Raw genomic sequence first — 24,519 nt, forward strand, 5'->3', positions numbered from 1 at the left:
AATCAAGCTAAAGTTAAAGTATATCTTTTCAATGTATGCTAATTGAAAAGTCGAAGATAGTCAACCCAAATTTGTGGTTTCTTTCGTATTTAGTACGAATATCTGAATATAATGTTGATGAATTTGATTGCTTTTAAATTTAAAATAAATTTGAGTGTAATATACTCGTATAACTGTTGTATTTTAAATTAGTATTTTAAATTTAATATAAGGTATAAAATGCTTTGCAATTTGATTTATTTTTAATATGGGAATGCTATTTGATTGAAAGATTGGATAGTGGTTATTGTTTATTTATACTATAGATCATAATAATACAATTGGTATAGCTTATAAATGTGGTCAAAATTAAAAATTCTTTGATGTCTATATCGGAATACTATGATGTTCTGATTAGATTGGATAGTTGCCATTCGTATAGATCACTAAATTGTAGTTTGTTTAACCCGTAAACGTGAATGAATTAAAAGATCTTTTGGTATCATAATATTAATGTTTATGTATGTATAACGATACGGCAGGCAAAAGGGCTTGCAAGCTAACGCTTTTAATGATTTTTAACAGATATGCTCAAGACTAAGCCTATTTGGAGTAAAATGATATAATATAACTTACAACAATCGTTAAGGCTTTGCTACTTCGAACCGATGCTATACAGCCTAAGATTCCAGTAATAACAATAACAATCCCAGCTGTAATGGCTAGATGGGCGGCGGTAAAATAATTGCTAATTGATGGCATCAGATATAAGAAAAAATACTGCGAAATATACAACCATATGCCTAATCCAAGTAAAGCTCCTCCTGATCCCTGTAATCATGAGTCATTTGCTTAAAATAAGGATTATTTAAAGCTGGATTCATTAACGTAATCAGATAGATAAAACTTATTTAGACTGACTCTTAATTTAATTTAATAGTTATTGTTTTCCTGACTCGCAAGTATCTATTAAGGTATTATTAGTATTGATAATGTATTCAATTAATAATGTCAACATAGAGACGCCGAACATTATCTCAAAGAAGTAAACTAGAATCCGATAAAAATATTAAGATAATATAAAGAATGCTGCTATCTATGTAGAATCTAGGTAATATTTAAAGTAGTATGTCGTATACTATAACTGATGGATTGTTATCATGTCGAAATTTACAAATTGTAATATTATTACGCAATTTTTTTCAAGCAAAAGTACTTTTTAATGCGCAATTATGTTGCAAAGCAGGATATCAGGTCAGGATGCTTTTATAAATCTTTTCTAACTTTTACTACCTTTATCTTATTTATTTTAAGATACTGAATCGCGCCGAATAAAATTTCAGCAAGTGTATCATGAACAAATTTTTAATTGATCTCCAAGTAATATTGAAACAGTATTCTGAAGATTATGCTTGTATTTTAAGTTGATCTATAAACGTTGATGTTTAAAATTAGAGTGACAAAAACTTTTATTCCATCTATCAAATATCATTAAATAGGACTACATAGTACTATAAATTATTCTAATCAGGAAGTAAAGTTGCATCTTTCCATTAGATAAGAAATATTTTAATTAATACTATAATCCCTAAATTTTACTATGATATATTATATAATGTTTAACATTATTAGAACGTCAAGATGCTAACGATTGTTTCAAGTTTGACATTGAACTATTATCAAATTGATTCATAAGCCTTACCCAGAATATTATGTTAGCAACAAAGAAGAAAATTTCTGCTCGTTTTCTGTTTCCCCTAGATATTATTTAAAATTGTTAGGAGTAAGCAGTAGCAATGATAAAATGCAAATGACTAGCATATATATAAGATATTATGATTTAAAAATGTTTTTCAGATCGATAAATAATTAATATAAACTTTTCAGGCTGAAATAAATGATAGTTTTTGTGAAATGAAGGAAATTATTGCTAAACCATGCATAGTTAGCATGTTTTCGATTAAAGTTAACGTATCATGTACGTTTAATACTCCTAGTCCGAACTTGATGTGAATTAATAAGTTCTTTTAGCTAGAATGTTAATTACAGTAAGATTTAATAGTATATTACGAGTTCATTTACATCTACGTAGTAAATAAAATTGCAATTTATGAAGGTAATTCAAGTCTCAAAGAATTGGTAGCTAAATCCGTAAAAATGGAAATTAGTTATTGTAAATATAGCACTATAAGAAGAAATTATCATTCAGCAATTCAGTCCAGTGATATAACTTGAATAGAATATAATTGTTATTTAAGATTAAACTATGGATAGTAAAGATTACTGCGAGTGAGTTGATTGATTTGGTAATAAATTATTAATCCTTAACTGTAAAAAGATTGTGATAAGTTACACTTATTAAGATTCCACAAGAATGGTTCAATATCTTCATGAATTATTCAATACTAGTAGGTTAAGATTACGCTAAAGCTGCTGTATATCCTATACACTGGTATGCTATTAGAAGAGAAATTGGTACATAATTTACAGACAAATTAAAAATGAGATTTTTCTACCATTTCAAATCTCAACAATTTGTATGGAGAAAAATAAAAGTAATCTCTAAGGATAAAATTAAATTCTTATATCATTTGCAAATTTAATAATAAACGCTAGTACTTCTAGTTAGTGCCAATATATTAAGATCTATTTTCTATCTAGCATTAGTGTTGCATTTTAAGTATAATAGCAAAAGTGATGTTGTAATTCAATCTATCAATGTAAACGCAACCTAAATCGAAGCATGAAAACTACTTTAACTACACTATCTCTATTAGTGGTAGAGAATTTTTTATTTTAGGAATAAACAATAACGTGTATCAAGGTATCAACATGGAAACAATTTCAAATTCGATGAAGAATATCTTTTACATTACATGAAAATGAGGATTAAGCTATCAATTTTTGTCCTCCTTACATTTTGAACAATCTTTCTATCTTAGCATGAGGATATTGGTAAAGCCGAGCAAATATGGGTGAGATATGGCCAATTGGTGATAATATTAATTCTTTAAGCTTTGATATCTATTGTTGAATCATTACGATTATAACATGATAATAATATATTTCAAATAGATAGAACAAAACATTATCAAAACAGGAACAGCTGTTACATTATCTTGGCCATTGTTACCCATTGAGAATGCAAGGTAATCAGCTTATACTCTCATAAGCTAAACTGTTTTTTGTCTTCATGGACAAGAGTTGAATCATTAGAATTAAAGGTATTCATCTAATTTGATGTATAGCGTTATTCACCGTTAGATGGCAACACCATTGATTTTATTATTTTCGATCGATACCATAATTTTCCATTTCTATTCCTTCTTGTTATATCCCATGTAATAGAGTTGAAACAATATCGTCGCTGTTTTTTTTTTATACTCCACTGCTTTTAGTAACTGGATAACAACGTCATGAAGATAAAAATTTAAAAATTACTTAGCTATTTTTAGGCATTTTCATTTTTCTATCATCAATTCTATTGAAAGTGAAATTCTTAAGCCGTTATTTATAATTTAAACAAGTTTGATAATTTAATTTTCGAATATACACGTACGTGGAATACAAAAAATTGCAATTGAAGATCTCTGGTTACGATGAATTATAGTAATAGTATTAAAATAGATCTTATTATTCACTTTTAGTCTTGAACTTGCTTTAGATAGCCTTGATTCTGTTGTATTAATGAGCAGAATGAGAATACAATGAGTATTATATTCTATACGTGTCCAGGCTAGGAATGGGTAATGTTATTGCATGCTTCGAGCATTTAAAATACTTACAGGATCATGATAAATTTGATTGTATGCCCCAATCATGTACTTACACATAACTACCCCTATCATGATTTCATTTGTAATCGTGACATTATTATATCAACGATCTTATTGATTTGGTAAATACGATTTTATTTCCTGGAGATGAATTGGGAATTGTCGTGCAGGCGACATAAAAGGCATATGAAACATCAGTATCTCTTACAACGAAATCGCAGGATAGGAAGAATTCATTTTTTTATAGCCTTATTCTGCTATGTGATGTGTTGAATATAGAGATGTCTAGAGTATCGATGGCTTTTCCATATTCAACGCTGATCTTATAAGAATTATCGTTACCCATAGCAGTGATTGGGGATTGTATTTCATTTTAGTCCGTTTTAATGGAGATTTGGTAAGTTACTCCCTGAATCAAGCAATCATACTAGAGTATACTATGCAACAGACTAGGAGATTTTTATACAGACAGTCGAACACACGCCATTTTGCTTCTAATGCACTATGCTGTGCTATAGTGTTGCTTTCTTGACTACGGGCACGCTTTAGTCCCTCATTTTTTCTCTATCGTAAAATACTGCTCAGTGTAAAATGGAAAATTCTCGTATTTGGAAATGCTAATATTCTACTGTACAATGATTGCAGTTAGTTAGCCTTCCAGTTGAGTAGTCTACCTATGTGACGTATGCGATCATTCAGATCTTAATTCCTCCGTTCAGGTAACCATTTGTTCAAGTTAATTTCCTACATGATACAATCCAACAAAGTTTTCAGTGTACCCCATTACTTACAGCATATTGGCTAAAACTTGTTGTACACTTGTCAGATGTAGTACAGTAAGCTACAGGCAGTATAGGCAATGATCGAGATTTTAATGACTTCATTTAGCTAACAACTTGTCCAGGCTAATTTCCAACAAGATGCAATGTAAGACATTTTCAGTGCACAGCATTGCTGTATGTTAAATTACTTGCAGTGCGACGCAACGCGTTGTACACTTGGCTACTTACTTACATTATTCCATACTGAGTATGTTTGTATAAATAATTGAAAATATAAAAAATTTCGAGCGACACAAACCCAAGTTTACGACCCCTCTCGTCCCTACCCAAATTTTAGATATACATAACAAGGATCGATCATGGTAGTATCTAACTCGTTAACTTAGCTGATCCTGGAAGTTCCTGGAAGTTGGACAATGTTTCAAATGATGTTTGAATCTCACGAATGGATTCTGTTTACTTATATCAGTGTATGCAGTGGAAGGAGGCGAATTGAACGATACCCAGTTTCATTTGTGAAAGCTAAGCAAAATTTATACAATTTACTAGCATAATTTGATGACTTTACAAAGCGGTTTATTATTTTGTAAAATTTGATCCAACTTGAATATTGAACGTATATGCCCGTGTAGATATGATTTGGACGGTTTATATAATTCGGCGGTTTTAAAGGGAATTTTAGGTATTGAAGATTTATTTCGGTGTCGCACTATGGTGTGCCAGATTTGAACTGGAATGATTTGACTTTTGTACGTAAATATTTGATTTGAACGATTGAAGAAAAATTTTACGAATTGTATCGAAGGTTAATATTAATATCTCTCTCTCGCTTTATAGATACATAAAGAAATTAATAGTAAATTCAATTTTAATTTAAAATGAGCTGCAATCGAATAGCAAGAATATTGAAATGCAGAGATTTATCATTTTTCTGGTCATTCTACGCTTTAGTACCACTGAATCTTGCACCAAACTACGGTAAGCGACCAGCTCATTTGGATGATAATCATGGACAGAGTACAGTACTGTATTACTCACTATTGTAGGCATATGATGCAATTAAAATGACCAGCAAATTGGTCGGTCTTTGCATTTTATCCAAGGATACCGAATAGTATCCTACAAGTTCACCGCCATAAGTCTAGAACTCAATCACGGAGTTTACTTCAATATTTCCGATCAGGTTTGGAGTAAGAAAGTGATGTTAAAACACTCATGGCTGCAAGATGCTTTACTGCAGATCGCCGTTGCTAGTGTGCACTCTGTCAAACAGTTTAACTGACACGGATGGGTTACCATTTGAGACGTTTTGGCAAGAAATCTCTACAATAGAGGTAAAATCAATCACTAAAAAGCACGGGAAAATTAGCGCAATTGGTGAAAGGGTACTTCATTAACATCAGGTCAATGGACATGGGCATAATCAAGATGAAACTAGGGACTTTTTAAGTTTTCCACCTCTCTCTTAGAAGTCCCTAATGAAACTATACAGGGTATATCATCTCATATCGTTCTACATAAGACTAAACGGGGAAAATATCGTTCAATGCGAAACTAGACGAGCAAATATCGTTCAATGTGAAGCTAGACGTGGAACTATTAGTTCAATATGAAACTAGATGGGTGCATATCGTCCAATAGAAAACCGTAGGAGGGCCATATCGTTCAATATGAAACTAGGCGAAGGCATATCAATCATTCAATAGAAAATTGTAGGAGGGTAATATCGTTCAATAAGAAACTAGATGAGGGTATATCATTCAATATAAAAGGTAAAACTATATGAGGGCCACGTATCATTTAATATAAAGCTAGATGAGAGTACATCATTCAACGTAAAAGGTAAAACTATATGAGGGCCACATATTATTCACTATAAAACTAGATGAGGGAATATCATTCAACGTAAAACTATATGAGGGCCACATATTATTCAATATAAAGCTAGATGAGGGTATATCATTCAACATAAAACTATATGAGGGCCACATATTATTCAATATAAAGCTAGATGAGGGTATACTATTGATCATTCAACGTAAAACTATATGAGGAGAACATATTATTCAATATAAAGCTAGATGAGGGTATACTATTGATCATTCAACGTAAAACTATATGAGGCCACATATTATTCAATATAAACTAGATGAGGGTATATCATTCAACGTAAAACTATATGAGGGGAACATATTATTCAATATAAAGCTAGATGAGGGTATACCATTGATCATTCAACGTAAAACTATATGAGGGCCACGTATTATTCAATATAAAACTAGATGAGGGTGTTAACAAGGGTATATCATTCAACATAAACGGTGAAACTATATGATCATTCAAAGTAAAACTATATCAGGGCCACATATCATTCAATATATAACTAGACGAGGGCATATCATATGAAATGATACCTATGCCCTCGCATCCTTTCATATTGAATGATATGCCCTCGCATTGTTTCATATTGAATGATATAGCCTGGCATCGTTTCTTATTGAGTGATATGCCATCGTAAAGTTTCAAATTGAATCGTCTAGTTTCTCCTTGAATGATATGGGTAGAATTTGATATTGAATGATATGGCCTCGCATAGTTTCATATTGAGTGATATGCCATCGTATCGTTTCAAATTGAATGGCATGTCCTCGTCTAGTTTCATGTTGATATGCGTATACCCTGGTCTAGTTTCTCCTAGGGTAGAATTTCCTATAGAATAATATAAACCCTGGTGTAGTTTCATGTTGAATGATGTACCCTCGGCTAGTTTCATGTCGGATGATATCATCCTTCCATCTGAAATTAGACGAGGGAAATATCCTTGACTATGAAAGTAGACGATGGCACTGGCACATGATGAACTTTCACGCAATGTAAAATAGAAACCTGCGCGAAAGCTGGTACGGGCTAGCCTTGTCTAGGGCAAAGTACGCACGCGTGCCAATTAGCCAATCAAATTTGTCCACGATCACAGCCATTTCAAAACATCCACCCGGCTTGAGTGCTGTTGACTTGAACCAGTGGATTGGCACTAGCAGCACTCATACTGCCCTTAGCGATAGAGTAATAACTACTCAATCATCTTTCCACTTGTCTAGAAACTGTATCAAAGTAGACTTGCTTTGATTTCTCACACTGGATATTGTCCGTAGCCTGCTTCACTTGGTAACCCACTCCACAATCAGTACTCTACTCTACAGTATATTGCTTGTAGCTACCCTGAATTTCAGTTACAATATCATCACTCGACTAATCGGCTTATATCGAGTCCAGCAAATTTAGCCTGATTGAACCAGCAGCTTTGCTAGGTAGAGGAAATTGCTTGTTCCATGATCGAGTGGTTGGCCTAATTTTTCTTCATATTGATCCATTGGCTGTCATCATTAGTGATCAAAGCGACATCATCACCAATTCTACAGTAGATGAATGCTATTTTACTGATATAGCATATAAAGTGATTGGCGATATCCAGTTGATCAACATCTCTCTTTGAATCGAAGTTAGCTTGGTGCACTTGCTTTGCTGGTTCATTCTGTTGCTCGTAGATTGTGTTGGAAACGATCAGCGATATTCTTCTATTTTATTACTTATTGCTAATAGTGGCTTAGGACCATTTTTGTCCAATATTGCTGTACACAAGTAGAGCCCAATTATTATTACCTGTCTTAGGCGTCGATTCAAATCCAAAATTGACCTTATCTTGATAGATTACTATACGTTGAACTTTCCATTGCACTACGTAATTCATTCAACCATCCGATCATCATGCTCACCCTTCAACAAGTACAAGTTGGCATTCTAATTTCTTGGCTATCGTATAATCTTGCTCATATTGGTGAGTTTTCCTATTCAAAATAGTGTTCTAATTTAGAATGGTGTTGATCATCATGACTTGTTATTAATAGATATTCATTATATCAATCGTCAGCCATGCTCAGGTGGCTGCAATGCACTGCACTAAAGGTCAAATGACAAATACAGAGCTGTCTTCGCTTGTGATACGCACACGATAATCTGTTGATATACTGTACTGCACTACCATATTACCTTCGCTCTATTTTTGATATCAACAAGCAAAATCCAATACTGTAATTCCAATCAATCTTGTATAGTGTAAAAGGGCTCATCCTTTATATATGGTAAGACGATCACCAATACAATCGCATGACGGTGTCAGTCACGATGATGATTCTTTGATGGACTTATTGATACTCCGAAGTGTCTAAATGGTGACGATTAAACATCCTTTTCAATGATTTTGGTATTGAACGTAGAAGAAAAACTAGCTAATGATAGCTATTAAAAGAGACTATCAATAATATGAATGTATGAATGAAAATTATTTACGTATCATCATTGGAAATAGGATCGCTACTGTAAAAGTGTCAACTTGAGTGCTATTATTTCGTGCCAAATACGATACATTGGGGTTAGATTTTAGTGTTAATGATAACTTGCTACAAAATCATTCGCCTTTAGTAGCTGTTATTCAACGCCTTATTGTGTAGGTATGGTGTTACCTAGACAGTTATCAACATGCACCTATGCGACAGAATAGAAAGAATATGACAATAATGGTTGGATTCTAGATACCGTATTAAAAACTGAGATTGTCCTATTTTAATACCTGCTTAAAGGTTTAAAGGTATACTGTACTGTATTTTGTTGGCAAGATCGGATTTCGAGTAACTTACCCTAGGGGTGTGTTTGGTCTTAGCGCATACTCGTATTTGTCATTTTGTTCCATAATTTCAACAGATAGGATAGGCTATAGCTATTGCCTACAGTATATCGGAATTACTTTTCATGATCTTTCATGGTGCATTTCATATTCTGTATGACACCAATACTGTTAATTAACCATGATCGATTATTGTATTATTATGCTTTGATAGGTGTACTGGCTGGTAGCGTCGATAACCATCTTGAATTGGGCAAAAAGTTTCTGGCTACCGGAAAATTGCAAGAAGCGCTAGTACAATATCATGCTGCTGTGGGTAAGATTTCTATAATAATCTTAATCCCCTTTTGTGATAGCTGCTACAAAATAAAATTTTAGAACACTCATGTTAATCGTAAAAATAATTTGATCTAATGGATCGTTCTTACGTGTAAGATGAATGATTAGTGATTAATGCTAAAGCGTTTGCTATAATCACGGGATTGAATAATTTGCTACTTTATGCCTATGTACAGATGGAGATCCCAAGAACTATTTGACATTTTTCAAGAGAGCAATAGTCTATATTGGAATGGAAAAGGGTCAATTGGCGGTGGCTGATTTAGATAGAGCCACAGAAATAAGACCCAATTTTTTACAGGTATGAATAAAGTAGCTACTAAACTATCGTGTTTATAGATTGCTTTGCATTACTAAATTGGTTGGCTTTTAAAATCATTTACAATGAGATATTAGTAAATCGTTGCATGTTCATTATAGGCAAAGTTACAACGAGGTAAGGTTCATATTAAACTAGGCAAACTGGAGAAAGCGCAACATGACTTGGAAGAATCGGTATGTTCCAACAGCGCATGACTATGTTAAGCTTTAAAGGCAATATTGCAACTTTAAGTGCTAGATTATGTCTATAATTTGTAGCTTTGTCGGCAATTTTCTACGAAGAGGGAAGTAAGCGATAATTTGATAGCTATGCCATATTTACAAATTTTAGATACAGGATAGTAGCGTACAAAACGAAGCCCGTCAGCAGGTATGCTATTGAGGACTAAAATTTTGTTAGCCTAATGTTAAATAATAACTTTTTCTTTATTATCGTTTCGTATAAATAGTTGGAAAATATAGAACCGCTAAGGCAGACTATTGCTAATGCAAAACATACTTACGCAAGCGGCGATTATGAAGCAGCTATTCAAATTCTTAATGTGGCAATTGAGGTAACTGAAATCGATAAATTTCTACAGTAGAATGAATTAAAATTTTCTATATTAATGAGCGATTACATATTTTCGGTAAGGATCAGAAAAACATTCTAAGGGCATAACGTCCACCACTGTTCTTGAAGTTTGTTTCGATTATTTTTAAAGTTTTGAAAAATTGCCATAACTTGCTTATTTAATACTAGAGTTGTCCATGGGATCCTGAATTGAGAGAGATGAGAGCTGAATCCCATTTAGCAGTGAATGACAGAATGGCTGCTATAGCTGATGTTAGGTAAATGTACAAGTTCTAGCAAATTTTTTGATGTTAACCACTGTAAGGGTTTTATTATCAAGATATTATTATAATTATTAACTGATACTTGGTAAATACATAATTTGTAGTAAATGTCTTGGTATTAAGAAGTGTATAAGAGTTTTATTATTAAGATATTATTAGCTGACGTTAGGTAAATGTATGAGTTGTAGCAAGTTTTTTTGGTATTAAGAACTATAAGAGTTTATTATCAAGATATTATTTTAAGCCTTATTGATAAGGATATGACATAACTTAAAAGGATATTATAAATATCTGACGGCCATTGTTGCTTTCGTCTACTATTGTATTCTACATTAAAAGGCGAATTACAAGATTAACAAATGACAATACCAATGCTTATTACAAATTAACGAAATTACTTTACGAGAATGGAGATCTGGAAAGTTCTCTTCAGTAAGTACTAAATTATGATATGACGTATTCACAAATTGTACTTTTTTCATCTGTAGAGGCGCTAATTTTTGTTCTAACATTATTTATGCTGGTTGACAGGCAAGTTCGGGAATGCTTAAAGTTAGACCCAGACCACAAAATGTGTTTTCCATTTTACAAGGTAATTAATAAACTATGGAGCTTGATTTTCCTTCGTCATTTTTCGACCCTTATTATTGAATTAGTAAGCTTATAAAGTGTCTCCACATACGCATATTCTGTTTATAGAAAGTTAAAAAATTAAACAAAAAGTTGCAGAGTATTGAGGAGAAGATTAACACGGAAAGGTTGGTTCGTCAAATGACAGATGTTATAGTTGCATTGTTTTTGGATTGCTGTAGTTAACCAAAGACATACTTTTTCAGCTATCAAGATGCAATCCCGAAATTAACAGATATCATGCAAACTGACGTGACGCAAGTTCAACACTATGCAACTATGCTTTCATCCAAACTATGCTTGTGTTATCTTAAAGTTAGTACTGTATTACTTGAAATAAATAGACGTTTATCTTGTCCGTTATATTTTTCGATAGAAATGAGGATAATTTTAACAATTCAACTTATTTTAGGTAAAAGACGTCAACGAAGGCATTGCAGTGTGTACCGATGCCCTTAAGGAAAATGAAAACGATATTGATCTTCTTTGCAACAGAGCTGAACTATATTTGCTAAACGATGAATATGACGAAGGTTGTAGTAACGTATTTGTTAATCGATATAACTTGCAGTGGCTAATCAATATATTACGTGTTGTCCTTTCAGCTATTGCAGATTATCAAAAGGCAAAGTCAATTAACAATGGAAATCAAAGGGTAATTGATGTACTATTATTAAGATATGATTTACCATCAATAGTGAATATCGATAATTTACAATTTCATTGCTAAGGGTTATTCTATAAACTTTGTTAAAAGGTAGCTTTGCCGATTTATCTTTTATTATCTTAAACATTAAGGCAAACGAAGGCTTGAATAGGGCTAATAGGCTATTAAAGCAATCTCAAAGGAGAGATTATTATAAAATTTTAGACGTTAAAAAGTGAGAACTATTTGAAAGTTTACATTGGTCGATTATTATTGTAATATAGTAAGATATTGATATCACTATTTATTAGAACTGCAACGAAACGTGAAATTTTAAAGGCTTATAGAAAATTAGCTGTCAAATGGCATCCTGATAACTACAAAGGTGAAGATAAAAAAAAAGCGGAAAAGATGTTTATCGACATTGCGGCTGCTAAGGAAGTGTTATCCGATGCTGGTAAAGTTATATTGAATTAATATGATAACTTGGTATCGTATAAAATTATTAATGATCAATAGAACTAATACTTAATATTTTCTAACTAGAAAAAAAGCAAAAATTCGATAATGGTGAGGATCCCTTAAGCCCTGAAGGTCAACAACCTGATTTTCATAATCAAGGATTCCATTTCCAAGGAGGTGGCTTCCCCTTTGGCGGAGGAGATGGTTTTCATAATTTTAAGTTTCATTTTGGCGACAGAGTTTAGTGACACCTATCGACAATTACCGATTTATTCTATTAGCTGTTAAAATATTTACTAGAATTGGATTGTATTTTGATACATTATCGGTCTTTTGACATGTAATGACATTTTACGATTGGCATCTCTACGTGTACACATATTAGAAGTCAATTATTGAAAATTTTCTGCCCATTTCCAATAATTACTCAGGATCGGAAAATCTTGGCAATTGACTTCAAAAATATCAGTATGTCAAAAATGTATACAATTTTTCAAACAGAAATGATCTTTGTCAATTATAATACTACTAAGTTTTAACTGTACTTAATAATTACAAGAGAAGAAAATATTTGGATGAAGTATTTGTTATGAATGAATTATTGTAGTAGCGCCGATATAAATTAACCCCGTGATGGATTATGCTATCTTGGACGAGTATTGTTACAAAATTACAAAATTTACTGTATTTAGCTGACTGTAACCATAACCATGACATTCTACTAATTGAAACATGACATTGTTGATTCTGGATTATGCAAATCGGTTCAGTATTGTCGTATACATCATTTTATATACCTCTTGTATGATTATTGTATTTTATGTTTCATCGCGGATCAGAACAAAAGTCAATAAATAAATACGAATTATTGCGTGTTGCTATTAATATTCTCTAGTTTACTATTTAATAGATCGTTGTACTCTTAATTAGCATGGTTAGCTATCGTAGCTTCTATTATTTGGTAATGTTGATTAGAGTAAATGATTGAGGGAACAGCTCATTTCGATTCAAGAGAACTGTGCAGTGAAGGATATTGGTGGTACTAATAATTGTGTAGGGCATTACTCGTAATTGATATTCTATTTTGATCAAATTGCTTCTATTCTTTTGGATTTGCCAGAGACTATTGCTAAGGCAAAGTTCGTCAAGTTTTTATTGATTTTTAGTATTTTGATGAGATTACTTTTATCCTTTGGGTTTACATTAGCTTTTCCCAGTAAAGTTGGTCAATTTTTATTAATTTTTAGTATTTGATGAGATTACTTTTATTTTTGGGGTTTCTATCAATCAAATCTACCCAGTAAAGTTGGTCAATTTTCATTAATTTTTAGTATTTGATGAGATTACTTTTATTTTTGTGGTTTCTATCAATCAAATTTTCCCAGTAAAGTAGGTAGATTTTGCTCTGTTTCTTTTTTTTGCAATCTTTGACAAGGGAGGAATCCCATATTGCTATTGAATCATTTTAGCAGTAGCAGCGCTAACATACGCATAGTATTCTATTTTAGTTTACGCTATTATTATTTTAGTCAGATTACTTCCGCTCGTTGGGTTTACCTCCGATTAATTAAGTTTTTTTCATCAAATATCTTTGCTTCAGACGAAATCACTTTGGTAGAATCTATTAATAACGCTGTCTTGAAACTCTCTATATGCAAGGAATATGTTGTAGAGTTATGGACTTTTTATAAGATTTCCTTGACGATAGTTGATTTGATTATCCTATACCCTGTATAACTGTGCATTTACTGTTAAAAAGGGGGAAAATAAGTATTGTTATAACATGAGAACATGGTCAGATCATTGCTTTATTAAAGAATGGGTAAGCAAGTTTGAGATTGCATTATATTATCATCTAATCATGGACTTAATGGACGATAGTTTACATTTGTACGAGTGTGCATTTATTGCGGCTAAACTGGGTTGCAACGTGAGTATAGGGTTAAAACATCTTTTGTTGAAAGAATACAGTAGGTGACAAAGTTGAAGGCATCTTCCATAATGCAGATTTGAATAACTAGCTATGGTTAAATAATAGTCATGTTTCACTCAAGACAACAATACTGCTGTTTATATTCGCTAGACTAGTTTCTACAAGATTGTTGTCATGGAATAACGGCAATGTCCAGTTCCGTTTAATCGCTACAATACTGTAGACTCTCCATGGAGTGTACAATGGACGTAAATTACATTATTGTTGTTATGATTCTGATAGCATGCTTGACTGGAGAACAATTGTAATGACGACATGATTGAATTTCTGCCATTAAGATTTGAAAAGCGTCATTAGTGGATTTAATTGATTACATATTTTATCATATGTAATTAGTACAACACACGAATACAGCATTATGCAATTTTGAATTTTGATTGAAAGTAGAACAAGAGAAAGAGATGGAAAGATCGAATGACGCAAATGCTGCGATGAGTTCATCCAAATTGATGTTGCAATATGGGGCTGGAATGTTTGATTGATAGTTGAATATGATCTCAATCTGTATTGTATCCAAAACTGCTGGAAAAGCGTCTCCTTGGAGTAGCCTATGCTTCAACTCACTACCATAGCATGCAATCAGATATTGAAAGTTGTAGACCCGTCATAGGGACTTGCATGGCATTATGCAATATTTTGACCATCATTGAATTGTCATCCTCTCTATTCCATGCGCGATTGCAGTAAGTGCCACTCAATCCAGTACAGTATGTCGGCAGGATCGTTTCCTACCGTACGTTCGCTTGAAAAGATTACTTCAAAGCTTATTATCAGCTACTCGATTAGGCAAGTGCCAGGGTCGATAGTCAAAGAAAGAAGAGTATGGATACGGCCTGCTCGATCTATTGGCGTAATTTAGGGTACTGGAAATTGAAATGGACTTTTTTAGAATAAGTCAAGTAGTTCATGATCGACTGACTCGACCCTACTCATGAAATGAGTTTGCAATGCATGGTCCCATTTGAAAATACTGTACAGGCAGCAGTTTGAGCTTGGCTTAGCGAGCGTATACTGATAGCAGAACTTTGAATCGGCTGCAAATTGGAGAGAGATTTCGACAGTGCAATCCATGATGGAAATGGAATCGTTGTTTATTAGGATAGAAAAAGAAAGTTTACAGTGATTCGTTGTTATCAGCTGTTTACTCAAATGACATCCAGCGAATGACGCCTGTTGGATATGGTCAGACACCGCACGACACCTGCAACGTCTTTCACTACGCTTGATAGACACACTACAGTATAGAACGTACTATGAGTAGACACACTCCATCCAGTAGTGTCATGTATTGTGGTTGCACAGACGAGTGTGAACCGTGTCGGGTCAACCCCAGAAAAGGCTGACTGTTGTTGTGTACAAAATGCCTGGCCATTTTGGCGGGTAAAATGTATTTGTTTACCCATTGATGGATGAAAGGAACACGCAACAGTAAACAAAGACTTGATCGGACTCTTCCTTTGTTGACGAGAATACAGTACTGAATGCCGGATAAGCTTGTCCGGCTACGTCTCCATAGGTACAGTATTCATGGAGAACAATATAGCCACTCCATTCAGTACTGTAGTCAGTATCATCTCCATGTTGCACCACACAATAGTATGGAGTTTTGATTCAACGATTAGTCATTTTGCACATTGGTGCTGTCATCTTTTGCGTGTGTTTTGTATTTGGAGAGAAAACGATCACTTTACGGGGGGCGCTTTATAGCGTCGATCGAAAGAGGTGTACAGTGTACAGTACAGTACAGTACAGTACAGTGCAGGAAAGGCCGTTGAAATTCTATGCTCTATGAAGGCGAGAATTTTCAATTTGAATAGCTTTTAGTATGGAGAATAGAGAAGGGATCAGACAGTATCGTGGTAAGCTACAGTACAGTACTGTAAGTAGAGTTTACAGTAGTCCAGCACTACAGTACATTACAATACAGTACTAAAATGATAGGAAACCACTGTACACTGTACAGTACCGCAGCCGTCTCTCCACTACAGTACTTTTCTCTTGGACTGTGGCGCGTGGACTGTACGCCATAGTGGATAGTCTCCACAATCTACAGTACGCAGTTGAAAATGGACGGAAAAACATGGACTGTACTGTAGCGTCCAGTCGGTCCAGTACAATACACCTCTCGACAGTGAACGTACAGTATAGGACAAGGCAAGCTCCTGTCGGACTACGGATTCTTCGCCCCCTTTCAAATTCAACTTCCACTGCGTAGCTAGAGCAATCCTGCTTGAATCGGTAAGCAAGAAAAATCCATATCAAGGCGAAAATGGTAGCAACTAGCCAATAACGAGTGGAGTATTGAAGCGACCAATTGGAGTTATTGCTTACCCGTTGGTCAGGCTATCTGTACATCAAGTGTATACCAATATTGGTGGGGTGATATTGATAGGATTAACCATTGAAAAAGTCAAGATTGTAGCGGCGTGAACGACCCGTCGATCCAGCCTCTATCGCAAGGTAACAAGCTTACCTTGGACTGTCCTCTACTGTATTAATTAGAGAGGAAATCACGGTGTTTAGCGAGTTGTCTTAGCGACTTGATCGGCCTTACCATCACAGTAGTATTATCAACAAGGTGGCGAATTCTGAACAAAGCGCTATTTTGGCTTCCAAGATTGTGTAAGTTGCAATAATACTCGGATAGAAATTGTTCAACTGTATGGACGTGCTAGGCTTAGCTGCTAATCGCAATGCCTACAGTTATTCTCGGTGTGTGACTTTTTTACCAAACATGATACCATCGTCAAGGACGTGCACAATGATGCAAAAATGGTGTGCTTTGAACCATTTCCAATCGTCTAGTGGTACACACATTCTCTGAAGTAAAGTCCACGTTGACTATCATCAATCATGATGATGGATATCTTTTGAGTACTGTGTCCTGTCCATGATGGGGCGGACGATCACTATTCATTCTTGTCAAACCATCGACCTACAGTAATAGGCAGTAGTGTGGATGATACGGTAACAACGAGGAAGTTGGAGTACTGAACAACGGTGTTCGTGGCGTGCTGTCCATACATTTGCTAATACATGATATGTTTTACATGATATATATTGAATTTCCTCCCAAAAAGATTTGCAGTTTTATACATTTACACACTAGGCGGTGCTAGTATGGCTAGTGACTGTTGATCGATGGTGTGCTGTACTTGTTAGTAAAGTTAATGTTAGCCACTGTACACGGGTTGGAATGGCCGGACAGTAGTTTTCAATCTTGCCTTTATTTCACTTTCTTGGCGTCATGCTCTGTCGTAGCTGTATTCGGCAAGACCGAATACCAGTAGTAGAGCATGTACAACGCCGATCAATCAATGAAGAAATATTATGGCGTTCTTTGAATGAAAGCAGAGTTACGACATACTTATCTTAACGGATAATCATTTGCTTTATAGATGATGTAACACAAATACACAAGTGGATTAGTTTATAGTAAAAAGACCCTGACAGACTCTAATTGACAGATATTAGCAATTGCCATAGAGATCAATCTCTCTGGCATTTGCAGTTTCCACGATCACAGCATATTCAATTGGTAACCAACTTTTATTTTTGCTGCCTCTTTAGCCAGTGACCTGTACAGCGTACAGTACTATCGTCGCCAATTTATCAATGAGTTGTATGAGTTTGAGCTTGAATTCAAGTTTTTTTGTGTTATTATACCGAATCAACTGTCCAAATCCACTACCGTATTTGCTAGCTCTACCGACGCTAAATATCAATCTATCTAATAATGAAAACCGATTGAAAATAGACTGCCACTTCGACAGATTTTGCCTAGCATTGTTCAATCTTGAAATGGAATTATCTAGTACTACCACTAAAGTGAAACACCGACTGTAGGATCATGCTTGGAATAGTCGTTCATTCACCTTTAACTTTACCGGTACTTTGTAATAAGAACAGTAGTCATTGCTGATTTTTCTAACGTTAGCTCACTTTGGAATCAATACTATTCAGCAAGGAGTAGAAATGATATGATTCACTTATGACAATAGGCTATAGGCATGCGGCATTGAACGACGTGATGGTGAAGTTAACACTTTATACAAGTACAGTAACATGATTCGATGTTGTTTTACTGAGGTCTAGTTGGACTAAAAACAGTCGAGGGTTGAAACTTGACTACAAGTATTACACGCATCATAGAATGAGTGTACCGTGATGCTACCGCTGCATAGTTTTGCAGAAATATGAATTCTTTATTGCATGGGGGGGCTATCAAGTTAGTCCTTGTTCATGAATTGTTATGGAAGCACGTACGCTGGTATTTTGATTGAAGTACAGACAGAAAGTGAATTTAAACTGTGACTGGAGAGAGATATTCACTCGTATAGTATGCGTTGATGGCCTTTCGTTGCTAGTCGTTCTAGTGGACGTTTTCGGTAAATATTTTGCTATGAAAGATAAAAATCATTGATCGATATTTTGGGATGGCAGTGGTATTGGGTCGTCTAATCTTATCCTTCAAGTAATATTGTATGTTGCATAGTGAACTTTCAATGCTAGTCACTGTGCAATCTGTTTGCTTTAATCAATCATAACGTGTGCAATAACAAAATACGGGAGCTTGTCAAGTCTGTGTGGATGATCTTTCTGATGGGGCTGTACTGTAGTAAGTATACTGAAACGTCCTTCGATACGTTGACTTCCATCATGGAAACACTTACATCCTGGTTTTGTTGACGATGATTTCCTGACGAAAAAAAGCGTACAGTACGGCACATTCTAGTGCAGGCAATTGGTATCTCGATCATCTTAGGATAAACGACATACAATCGAAATTAGAGAAGTTGTCAAGACGTCAATACAAGTAAGGACATGGAGTGGCACGTCGGACTTGGTCAACAACCAGGCCTGCAAGTACCGACAGCATCCATCGACTTGTTTGCAAATGATTCTCGTCATTGCTTTCGATCAACTTCAACTATTGCGTTGGTTAGCTGCGATCTATTCATGGATATCATGTTATACTTTATTTGCCTAAGCTATGAGGAAAAGCGTTATCCTTTAAACGACTGCTCAAGTCGTTTAAATGACTCAGTGGGACTAATGGCTTCGATGGCCATTTTTCTGTTGTTTTTTGCTCGATTGAAAAGTACGTTACACTCAAAGGCATGCGGTCGCTCCAGTTAGGGTAGTCCCTAGTTGAGCACACTACTTACAGGGGTTTTACAGCATGCAATTTTGCTAGTAGTCGGAAGTGGAGTGATGGGTCCTGCCGTACTGTCCTTCCATCCACCATGCATACAGTACAGTCCGTGTCCAGTAGACGGGTGGGTGGGTGTTGTTGCAGAGTGAGGAGTCACTACGGATGGACGGACGAGATGACGACTGAAGGGGCTAAATGGAGGGTAGAGTTGTAGGGCGGCCCTGTCTTCGGACGCATGTCGTACTGGACGTCACCGACTAAACTGATACAGTGATATCCAATGTCCTACGTCTAGTACTGTTACAGTATATGGGGACAGCCAATTCAGCACTAGTACAAACACGAAACGACGCCGTTCGCAGAAAACGACCATCGACATTCGTTGAGGCAAAAATACTTTCTCCTCTGCAGTCACTACGGCAACGACAGGAACGATCGCACTGTACTCGCACATTGATCACTATTGCATACTGATTCTTAACAACGCAATACTGCATACGTAGACTCGACTCTATTGAGGCCTGATGAATACCTTTGAAATTGGTAGCTGATGCTATTAAATTAACACCATCGCTAGGTGAAACCGTGCAAGTTTGAAGCTATTTCGGCGTCGGTAGCTAGTCATCACAACACTAATAACGGTTAATCAATAGATCGGTTGATCTCACCAAAAAGTAAGTACATTAAGCAGTTTGGTAGTTTTTGCATGGACGGGAGGGGGGGAAATTGTAGTATATTGTAAGCAAGATCTGATGGAATATAAGCCATTTTGAAGAGCTAATTTATCTTCATCAACCGTGTTCTATTTTGATAGTCGATCAATCACTAGATTCATTTTGAATTCGAGTAGACAAGAATTGCATCACCGAGTGATGCAATTTTCTACTTTTATGAAATGGCAATACTTTATTCTTCCCTTTAGCTATAGATAATATTTAAAATATCATCTCAACATGAGTAAGAGAGAATGAAATCCATTTCAATGTATCATTTAAGTGATGGTGATCCTTCTTCTTCATTTTAGGACGGCATTGTGATTAGAGTATGTCTTTTTCGGCAACAATGACCAAGCCATGGATGGATGGTGGTAAGTGATAAATCGTTTAATAAATTGTGAAATCTTGAAAAGACATTTGTTAAGAGATAATCAATTGAAAATTGGGTCAAGTGACTAGGACTAGATCATATGATAGTCAAGGAAGCTACATGTCAAATGGTGATATCATCCATGAGATGATGTTATTAAATTAACCGTAATGGAATTGGACTTTGTCTTACTTTCGATCATTATTCCGGTGCACAGCGCACAGCCAGTATCGGTGTTGCTCTTTTCGCTATTTTTAGTGACGTAATAAAGTAGTTCATTTGATATCATGGAATAATGCCTTCATCAGTTCATATATTATTGTCTCAAACTAAAATAATATCCATAACTAGTTGAGTGCAATGGAATGAGCATAATATTGACTAGGTTAGAAAGTAGCGGTAAAAATTTTCCGTAAATATTTTATGGATGTGTTTATGATAATATCAACTACATAACAAGTGCCAATCCATTGACACTAGAAAAGTATCAGTAAACTCGATAGTGCTATCAAATAATAATGATATTGATTCCATTATTAGCTTCTAGTAGTCCATCCAAAGAAAGCCCATCGAGTAAATCAAATCATACCGCAAGCGGCAGTGCTACTATCAATAATACTGCTATAACTTCGACTAGCAATGATAATTATAATACTCACGGCCTCAAGAAATTTTATGTTGATAATGGATTAGAGAATCACGCACGAAAGGTACTAATTAGTGTAATTGAACATGATACTAATAGATTGTGTGTATCTTAACACACATTATTACTGTCTTGAGTCAACTATAGCGTTGGCAATGGATACAATCCTAGTTTTTTTAAGATTGACTATTAAATTGACATACTTAATTTTAGGTTGGATTATTGGATAGTAATGGGGATATGTCCTCATTTAACTTTGATAATCGACAATTGGCACATAAAGGTATCCTATCTTGACAAGTTTTATCAATTTCCTTAGCATTTTTATTGGAACATTATTACTGTACTGTAATAGCTTTTTGAATGAACCAACTATCAAATATTTCTTGCAATGTTAGTTTTATATCTTTATTTTGCGTATCAAAATATTGCATTTAAAAATATGATGATGCGATTGATCTCATTTTATTGCATGTGGTAGACATGCACTGTTAACTTGAGTTGACTGATATCAATTTGAAATTACAGCTGCGTCCCCACTTTATGACGATAAAAAATCCCAGATGACAGCATCATCTTACAAGGTTATCAGGGCTAATACACCTACTCGTGTCGATGTAACACGATCGCCTTCACTAGTAAGTTGTAATAGATTAGCTAATTTTTTGGATCAGTACTGTAGCAAACTTTCTTTTTAAATACCAATGATGTGAACTTAGCAACAATGAACAAATAATCATCTGTTATAATAAACTCCAAATAAGACTTTCTAGTCTTATTAATATTAATTCATTTTTTTCATATGGATCCTGTATATTGAGATCAACATTTCGGCTATATTGTAGCGATGTAGTAACAAGATTGATCATGTAACTACTTTATTCTTATGATTTAAGATTCTTCCTGGAACCTCCATTCAACGGCAAATGTCCCCCGTTAGCTATATGTCGACAAGCCCTGGTACTCCTCAGACTCCCAAAAGTACTAATACACCAGGAACAAGGTAAGAAGTATAATATAGGCCAGCATTTATATAATTACTATAATAGCTGGCTACTTTGTAATAATGGGAATCGAGTAAATTTATCCACTTTTCGAAATCTTAAAAATTTTTCTTATCTGATTCTTTTACTCGATGGTAGTGGAATCAAAAGGAAAAATTCTTACGAGTATGATGTCGTAGGAGATAACAGCGACAAGTTAGTATCGAGCACAATTCCTACATGTTGTTAATCGATCAAAATTCACTCTCTTTCTATTTTAACATATCGATATAAGTACAGTAGATGGTATTAATTAGTAAGTGAAATATATTTTATAATAACAGAAAACGATCATCGAGTAAAAGAACAGTATCAACGGCACGTTCTGGAAATGAAAAAGGCGGTAAAGGATTGCGTCATTTTTCAATGAAAGTTTGCGAAAAAGTACAGCAAAAAGGCACTACTACATATAATGAGGTGGTTATTTGTCAATTTCGATAAAGTTAATCTATATCTTGTAAAAATTAAATGATTTAATGATTATTTTAGGTCGCGGATGAGCTGGTGCGAGAATTTAGCGGCGATCCTGATCGAGGAATGCCTTCGAATGATCAGGTAATTACTGTTCTTGATACTTTATCACTATGAAAATGCCAATGAAATGATTATAAGGCTAATAACAGTTTATTTTTACTCCCGTTACGTAGACTTACGATCAAAAGAATATTAGGCGTCGAGTTTATGATGCTTTAAACGTTTTAATGGCGATGAATATAATTTCGAAAGAAAAGAAAGAGATAAAATGGATTGGACTACCCACTAATTCTGCTCAAGAATGTGACACATTAGAAGTATGACTTGTCTATTCCTTTTCAGATTTAGTTGATTTGGTTGATATTCAATCAATTTAATTGTTATATTAAAATATAGAAAGAACTAGGGACTTTAAGAGATAGAGTTCAGGAAAAGAAGGAGCGTTTACGTGAACTTATCATTCAGGTAATACTTATTGTTATAATATGTTTATTTATATGATAGTTGAAAGTAGTTTTAATTAACGTGTATTATATTTTTTTTAATTACAGCAATATGCATATAAAAATTTAGTGAAAAGGAATCGCGAAAGAGAGAATGAAAATGCGTTAAAAGAAAACTCTTGCATTCAGTTACCGTTTGTTGTTATTAATACGAGCAAGCAAACCGTGATTGATTGTAGTATTTCCAATGACAAGTGAGTACTCATTCGTTTATATATTTGCTTCTTGATAATAGCTGTTGTTAATCTATGTTATAAAAACATACTTAATGTAATAATTCAATTTGTTAATTTTAGATTTGAGTATTTATTCAATTTTGATAACACCTTTGAGATACATAACGACATTGAAATTCTAAAACGGATGGGTATTGTATCAAGTGATGTGCTGGATACCACTGGTAATTTAAATGTGAAGGAGTTGGAGGAAATTAAAACTATTGTACCGAAATCTGTAGGGGATAACGTTCCAGGTACGTTCAATAATTTTACCAGTGTTGATAACATTTCCTTATGAATACAATTCGTTTGACTGCTTTAGATTGTGATACTATTCTCATTTTATATATTTAGATATCTTTTGTACTGGTAAAGCGAATAAATATGATGTTCATGCTGCAACTTCAAGGTACAGTACACACTTAATGATAAATTATCTTGCATCGAAATGAATGACTTTTTTTTTCTCAAGACTAGCATTATCTTTTAGAAATAAAATTGTTAATTTAATAGACACCATTTTTGATTTTAGCGATGTACTACCTTCAACCTCAAAAGTAACTCCTCCTAGCTCTCCACTTGCTGTTCCTATTGATTATCATAATGATACTGTAGCAGCTGTTACACCAGATAAACGACGCAGTGCATCACTGGCTATCAAAGGCAATGCAGAAATTGAAACTTATCAGTGCTCTTCTTCGTCAAATTCACGATCATCGTCGCCATATTCATCAACTTCTAGAAGTAGCACACCTAATTTTTCCGCTAAAAAGTGATTAAAATTGCAAACGTTTCACATAGTTTGTTGGCATATTATAAAGCCATGATTATTTTGCTGACACTACTTATGTTTATCACCATGAATATTGAAAGACGTTCATGTTAAATGTTAGATTTGGAAAAATTATGGTAAGTTATAATTGAAATTCTATGCTATCATTGATGCTA

At 34.4% G+C, this 24,519-nt stretch overlaps 2 protein-coding genes across 2 annotated transcripts; both read left to right on the plus strand.

Annotated features, from left to right (window-relative positions):
- Window positions 1-9,353: 9,353 nt before the first annotated feature.
- On the plus strand, window positions 9,354-12,698 carry TRIADDRAFT_32828 (uncharacterized protein; the record flags this gene model as incomplete). The annotated part of the gene is made up of 15 exons (XM_002117594.1): window positions 9,354-9,534; window positions 9,734-9,858; window positions 9,978-10,052; window positions 10,210-10,248; window positions 10,328-10,432; window positions 10,621-10,709; window positions 11,055-11,147; window positions 11,247-11,307; window positions 11,415-11,473; window positions 11,552-11,660; window positions 11,758-11,878; window positions 11,951-12,000; window positions 12,144-12,226; window positions 12,303-12,448; window positions 12,538-12,698. 15 exons carry the CDS (start codon window positions 9,354-9,356, stop codon window positions 12,696-12,698), a joined length of 1,497 nt encoding a protein of 498 aa, XP_002117630.1.
- Window positions 12,699-22,742: 10,044 nt separating this feature from the next.
- TRIADDRAFT_32839 (uncharacterized protein) lies at window positions 22,743-23,869 on the plus strand (the record flags this gene model as incomplete). The annotated part of the gene is made up of 6 exons (XM_002117595.1): window positions 22,743-22,796; window positions 22,866-22,931; window positions 23,024-23,167; window positions 23,247-23,315; window positions 23,402-23,547; window positions 23,650-23,869. The coding sequence occupies 6 exons, from the start codon at window positions 22,743-22,745 to the stop codon at window positions 23,867-23,869; spliced, it is 699 nt and encodes a 232-aa protein (XP_002117631.1).
- Window positions 23,870-24,519: the final 650 nt, after the last annotated feature.

Source organism: Trichoplax adhaerens, genomic scaffold, assembly GCF_000150275.1.
Source record: "Trichoplax adhaerens TRIADscaffold_26 genomic scaffold, whole genome shotgun sequence".
NCBI lineage: Eukaryota > Metazoa > Placozoa > Uniplacotomia > Trichoplacea > Trichoplacidae > Trichoplax > Trichoplax adhaerens.